The sequence below is a fragment of the Salmo trutta genome, chromosome 9 (assembly GCF_901001165.1).
Source record: "Salmo trutta chromosome 9, fSalTru1.1, whole genome shotgun sequence".
Classification (NCBI taxonomy): Eukaryota; Metazoa; Chordata; class Actinopteri; order Salmoniformes; family Salmonidae; genus Salmo; species Salmo trutta.
This window is the reverse complement of record NC_042965.1, coordinates 40,158,523-40,165,660: the sequence shown is the minus strand read 5'-3', so window position 1 is coordinate 40,165,660 and position 7,138 is coordinate 40,158,523. Positions and strand designations below refer to the sequence as shown.

At 43.2% G+C, this 7,138-nt stretch overlaps 1 protein-coding gene across 1 annotated transcript in view; it reads right to left on the bottom strand.

Annotated features, from left to right (window-relative positions):
* Nucleotides 1-212: 212 nt before the first annotated feature.
* Nucleotides 213-7,138, bottom strand: part of mamdc2a (MAM domain containing 2a) — a 32,825-nt gene continuing 25,899 nt past the window's right edge. Inside the window, exons 11-14 of the mRNA XM_029763684.1 lie at nucleotides 4,836-4,991; nucleotides 4,398-4,657; nucleotides 1,784-1,871; nucleotides 213-322 (exon numbers count right to left, since the gene is read on the bottom strand). Coding sequence (XP_029619544.1) covers nucleotides 261-322; nucleotides 1,784-1,871; nucleotides 4,398-4,657; nucleotides 4,836-4,991 — 566 coding nt within the window. The 3' untranslated portion in view covers nucleotides 213-260. The remainder of the gene's footprint in view (nucleotides 323-1,783; nucleotides 1,872-4,397; nucleotides 4,658-4,835; nucleotides 4,992-7,138) is intronic.

Genomic DNA, 7,138 nt, shown 5'->3' with positions numbered 1-7,138 from the left:
GAATACATTGACATACACACATACATCCAGAAAATATTACGTTTGAACATATTGAATGCTTTTCTACAAAAAAAAAAGTTTTGACTGTACAATGGTCTGTAAGCCTACATTATATCCTACCTTGTACAAGACGAAGAAACAGTGGGAAAACTAATGACTGGCACTGAGCATGTCTCTACTCTAGGTAAATGGTCTCGCAGGAGTTACTCCCCACCCAGTCCTCTATCACACACAGACACACAGACAATCCAGTGTTTCCCTCAGTACTCAATCTCATTGAAGTTTTCTGAAAAGCCGGAATATGGAATTGCGTCTCCAGGATCTAGAAGAGAAATTAGAAATATTAACATGAAGTTGGTGGCACCTTAATTGGGGAGAACGGGCTCGTGGTAATGACTGGAGCGGAATCTGTGGAATGGTATCAAACACATCAAACACGTGGTTTCCATGAATTTGATTCCATTCCATTTGCTCCGTTACGGACATTATTATCAGCCCTTCTCCACTCAGCAGCCTCCTGTGCATGCATCTGTGAGACAATCTCATGTTGGAAGGGAAGGGAATCGATAACAGTGTCTATCATGATTGGGGTGAATTCCACAAATTCTATTCTAATTCAATTCTCTTTCCCTGTATTCAATTTAATTCAATTAAAATTCTAGGTCAGTCTTTGAATTCAGAGATAATTAAATTCCTCTTAATTCCAATGTTAGGTCAAATCGAAGAATTCAATTCCCAATTCAATATTATCCCAACAATTCTGCAAACTCCAATTTGAATTCAATTCCCTCAGGCGGATCATGCCACTGTTCAGACAACTTAAGTGTACTGAAAATATAGCAATACAGGTTGCAACCATTCAAAACCAATCTTACAGTACATTTTTTTATACTATGTTCATTAATTCCATTAACTGGGAAAGGTAAAAAATATTTAATTTAATTCCATGTCAATTCTCCACTTCATGAGTAAATAAAAAAAAAAAAAAGAATTGGAATTTCAAATTAAATTGGAATTGGAATTGGAATTTCAAATTAAATTGGAATTGGAATTGGAATTTCAAATTAAATTGGAATTGACACCTGGTGTCTTTCCTATTGTATATCTGGTCCCCAGCCAGCTCTCATGGAGTAGCCTGGGGACGAGCTGATTCTATTCCTATTTCTATGTATAAAGAACGGTCTTTTCTATACCTGATAAGTCTATGTACAGGGAACTGTGTATTCTATACATCATATTTCTATGTATAGAGAACTGTCTCTATTCTGACTGAGGACCTGTGGTAGGATGCTGTACTGCACTGTGTGAAAGAGGTGATTATACTGAGCTACTGAACCGTGATTAGACATGATACCGTCTAGCACGTGCTGTACAGACCGCACCAGCCCGTCTACCCAGCAATAAGCTATTTTATCACGTGCTGTACCGTACAGACCACACCAGTCCCTGTCTACCCAGCAATAAGCTATTCTATCACGTGCTGTACAGGCCACACCAGTCCCTGTCTACACAGCATTAAGCTATTCTAACACAAAACAGAAATAGCTCAGTGATTACAGTATCAGAGTACAACTTGGCTGTTGATTTAGCCTGTCATAATGATATCATACTAAACTGGTTGGAGTTTCCCCAGATAGAGTATAATGTGTTAACTGTGAAATGTGTGTAATGTGTGTTCTCAAGTCCTGAAAAACATTTTTTCCTCCTTTCTTTTTTACCTTTATCTATTCAGGCGAGTCAATTAAGAACTTATTTACAATGACGGCCTGGCCAGAGAGCCTACCTGCTGTGCACGGTCCTTTTTTAAACACAATGTCATCAATAGCGATATCACTTCTTATTGATGGTCCTCGGATCGCTTCGAATATAATCTGGAAAGAAAGGCAAAGAAAATCATCATCACAAACCACGTTTCCATCCACAGTTTAAACCATGTTTCCATCCACAGTTTAAACCACGTTTCCATCCACAGTTTAAACCACGTTTCCATCCACAGATTAAACCCCGTTTCCATCCACAGTTTAAACCCCGTTTCCATCCACAGTTTAAACCCCGTTTCCATCCACAGTTTAAACTCCGTTTCCATCCACAGTTTAAACCACGTTTCCATCCACAGTTTAAACCACGTTTCCATCCACAGATTAAACCCCGTTTCCATCCACAGTTGAAACCCCGTTTCCATCCACAGTTTAACCCCGTTTCCATCCACAGTTTAAACCCCGTTTCCATCCACAGTTTAAACCCCGTTTCCATCCACAGTTTAAACCCCGTTTCCATCCACAGTTTAAACCCCGTTTCCATCCACAGTTTAAACCACGTTTCCATCCACAGTTTAAACCACGTTTCCATCCACAGATTAAACCCCGTTTCCATCCACAGTTGAAACCCCGTTTCCATCCACAGTTTAACCCCGTTTCCATCCACAGTTTAAACCCCGTTTCCATCCACAGTTTAAACCCCGTTTCCATCCACAGTTTAAACCCCGTTTACATCCACAGTTTAAACCCCGTTTCCATCCACAGTTTAAACCCTGTTTCCATCCACAGTTTTTATGCGAGTAAAGTCATAGCGTATTAAAAAAAAAACATCACAACAGCTGTGATGAAAAAAGGGAATTTCGGTACAATTTTCTAAATGCTGACAGATCATTTGTTTGGTCGACATGGTGGGATGTTTTTGAGTCTGTAAAATGTATTATGCGAGAAATGGAGATGGAAATATCTTAATGCGCAAATATTGACATATATATATATGCATATACATATAATAACCATCATATCGAAGTAAACTTATCCGCAAAGTCCATTTGGTAGAAACACACCACTGGTAGGAAAATGTGCATATTTTCTTGATGCAGATTTTAGAATATACAGTGAGGGAAATAAGTATTTGACCCCTCTGCAAAACATGACTTAGTACTTGGTGGCAAAACCCTTGTTGGCAATCAGAGGTCAGACGTTTCTTGTAGTTGGCCACCAGGTTTGCACACATCTCAGGAGGGATTTTGTCTGTGGCCTTCCCTGTGGCTCAGTTGGTCGAGCATGGTGTGTGCAACACCAGGGTTGTGGGTTCGATTCCCACGGGGGGCCAGTACAAAAAAAATGTATGTAATGTATGCATTCACTACTGTAAGTCGCTCTGGATAAGAGTGTCTGCTAAATGACTAAAATGTAAAAATGTCCCTCTTCTCCAAGTCATTAAGGTTTCGAGGCTGACGTTTGGCAACTCGAACCTTCAGCTCCCTCCACAGATTTTCTATGGGATTAAGGTCTGGAGACTGGCTAGGCCACTCCAGGACCTTAATGTGCTTCTTCTTGAGCCACTCCATTGTTGCCTTGGCCGTGTGTTTTGGGTCATTGTCATGCTGGAATACCCATCCACGACCCATTTTCAATGCCCTGGCTGAGGGAAGGATGTTCTCACCCAAGATTTGACGGTACATGGCCCCGTCCATCGTCCCTTTGATGCGGTGAAGTTGTCCTGTCCCCTTGGCAGAAAAACACCCGCAAAGCATAATGTTTCCACCTCCATGTTTGACGGTGGGGATGGTGTTCTTGGGGGTCATAGGCAGCATTCCTCCTCCTCCAAACACGGCGAGTTGAGTTGATGCCAAAGAGCTCCATTTTGGTCTCATCTGACCACAACACTTTCACCCAGTTGTCCTCTGAATCATTCAGATGTTCATTGGCAAACTTCAGACGGGCATGTATATGTGCTTTCTTGAGCAGGGGGACCTTGTGGGCGCTGCAGGATTTCAGTCCTTCATGGCGTAGTGTGTTACCAATTGTTTTCTTGGTGACTATGGTCCCAGCTGCCTTGAGATCATTGACAAGATCCTCCCGTGTAGTTCTGGGCTGATTCCTCACCGTTCTCATGATCATTGCAACTCCACAAGGTGAGATCTTGCATGGAGCCCCAGGCCGAGGGAGATTGACAGTTCTTTTATGGTTCTTCCATTTGCGAATAATCGCACCAACTGTTGTCACCTTCTCACCAAGCTGCTTGGCGATGGTCTTGTAGCCCATTCCAGCCTTGTGTAGGTCTACAATCTTGTCCCTGACATCCTTGGAGAGCTCTTTGGTCTTGGCCATGGTGGAGAGTTTGGAATCTGATTGATTGATTGCAGGTGTCTTTTATACAGGTGTCTTTTATACAGGTAACAAACTGAGATTAGGAGCACTCCCTTTAAGAGTGTGCTCCGAATCTCAGCTCGTTACCTGTATAAAAGACATCTGGCAGCCAGAAATCTTTCTGATTGAGAGGGGGTCAAATTCTGTCTGCGTCGCTCTGTCTGCGTCGCTGTGTGTGTCTCTCTGTCGCTGTGTGTGTCTCTCTGTCGCTGTGTGTGTGTCTCTGTCGCTGTGTGTCTCTCTCTGTTGCTGTGTGTGTCTCTCTACCTGGTGTCTGCGGTCACACTCGTAGTCCACCGTTGCCCTCATCCAGGAGATGCTCTGCTCGCCGCGACGTCTCCATAGCAACGCGTCCTGCTCGCTATCGCCGCGGCGCAGGAGTACGCTCAGCAAGCCGGTGCCAGAGCCGTACATGTGGTAGTAGAAGACCAGACACTGTGGCCCCGTGGACCCCCTCAGGTCAGAAGACAGCAGACGGGCTGTGTGACCAGGACGCATCAGGGAGGCCTCGACATACATGAAGTACCCTGAAGAGAGATATGAGATATGACAGGTTACTGGTGGAATGTAAACACTCAGGAGGAGAAAGATATCAGGGGTCATACAAACACGTTGCTGACATACAGTACAGCATATCATCAGCATTACGTGTGTGTGTATAACTGATGCTGGGTGTATGGATGAATGAATGAACTGGTGACTCACCCACCCCTGTAGTGTGGTCTCCTCGGGGCCCGGTGTAGGAGGTGGGGGTTTGCCCTCGCACCCGGAGCCAATCCCCTTTATCTGTCTCCTTCTCCTGGCTATAGCCACAGTCCCCTGTCTCAAAGTTACACTGGCCAGGCAGGGCTCTCAGCGGCCCTGGAACACACACACACACAAACACACACACACACACACACACACACACACACACACACACACACACACACACACACACACACACACACACACACACACACACACACACACACACACACACACACACAGCTGTTTTAAGGAATCTGACAGCAAAGCTTGATTAAATGTAGATACATGGTAATAACTATCTATTGTCTACATCAACAGTGTTCTGACTCCCTGGAGGTTGACAGTTGACAGTGATGTTTGAATGATGACTCAAGTGATTTCATAACGAGATAAAGAAGAACTCCTTTCCCACTGGGCAAGAACCGGTTGCATCAACATTGTCTCCATGTAATTTCAACAACAAAAATTATATCTGATGACATTGAATCAACGTGGAAAACTAATTGGATTTGCAAAAAGTCATCAAGGTAAAGGAATTTAGTATTTTTTTCCCCCAACTTTTAACCTAAATCCAATGACATGGTCAAAAAATATATATTTCACGTTGAATTCATGTGAGTCGACATCTTAACCAAATGTAAATCAAAACTAGATGTTGAAATGACGTCTGAGTGGGTTGGCTGTATTTCCCCATTGCTCTTCACTACCAGGGTCATAGCTGAATCAGCAGCAGCAGTTATGAAAGTCATTAGCAACATAATCACAGCCCTGATGAATGGCAGTTTACTTTGAGACTAAAATAGTCTAAATCCACTGCCACTTTGAAGAAAACTGTTGTCTTAATAGTTGACAGTCCTTTGTCATTTCATAGATTTAAGAATGACAACATTACAACAAAACCTTACAAGTGCTTTGAAATGTATTTCTGTTATACATATGTGAAATATATTATAATTACAATCAAAGACAATTCATTTGTGACAGTCTCTGAAAGGTTGCAGTAATATTATCATATCCCATCTAAACCGTTCCGAAGGCCTCATTTATAGTTTTCACCACAGCGACATGAAAACTCAGCCCAAATGGCCCAGAGAAACTGCTGTCAAAGCAAAGAAGCCGTCACTGCCCATGTAATTACCGTATAACATCATAGACGATGAGACCAGATGTTTGCCACGATGGCTGATCGTCTAAGGCTGCGTTTACTGTTATGGGCAAAGGATCTGATCTGATTGCTCAAAAGACCAATTAGTGGTAAAAGATCCGAATTGGGCTGCCTGTGTAAACGCAGCCTAAGAGCTTATAAATAATAAGAGTTTAATTGAAGGACCCAGCCCAGTCTCCCAGCAGCTGGCAACAAAAAACACATATCCACAGCCGGGGCCTGAGTATGAGGAAAAGAGGAGAGTTGTAGCTGATTTTATTCCAGCTTGAAATATTTTCTGGTGCTACTAGCTACTCTGGCTTGAGCAAGGCCAGGGCCAGGATAAACCTGCCTGCGACTTTAAAATCAGTGTCAGCCCTTGACCCAAGAGGGAATTTCCTCTTGCTCTAATGGTTAAGATGTTGGTTTCTCCAGTGGGGGACCCGGGGACACATCCAGCCTGTGACACTTCTTCAGATCAGGTTATGTAGTGAGGGATTCCTGGCTAAACTACAACATCAAGTCCTGGACTGCTACCGGAGTAGCAGGATGCCACTGTTAAGTAGCACACTCCTCGAGTGGCTCCCGTGTGGCGCAGCGGTCTAAGGCACTGCATCTCAGTGCTAAAGGCGTCACTACAGACCCCGGTTAGATTCCAGGCTGTATCACAACCGGCCGTGATTGGGACTCCCATAGGGGGCGGCGCACAATTGGCCCAACGTCTTCCAGGTTAGAGTTTGGCCGGGGTAGGCCGTCATTGTAAATAAGAATTTGTTCTTAACTGACTTACCTAGTTAAATAAAGGTTAAATAAAGAAATATATAACTAAGTTTCGATATGTAACCTAGCCAAACTAGCTCTCTGAGCCAGCGGTGCTAACATAAATAGTAAAGTGTTTTAATAAACACTTCACTTTGGATGGAAACTAAAGAGCTATGGAATTGGCAAGCACGGCGATAGAAAAACACCAACTTAACTTAGAAATAGACTGTTTATTTCTACAAAAAGCAACAATGGATAACATCCAAATCTGTAACTCAGCTGACCCTATACACTGGGTACCTCTCTGTTTCAGTTCTGTTTATAAGTATTGATGTCAATGGGAGAAATAGTT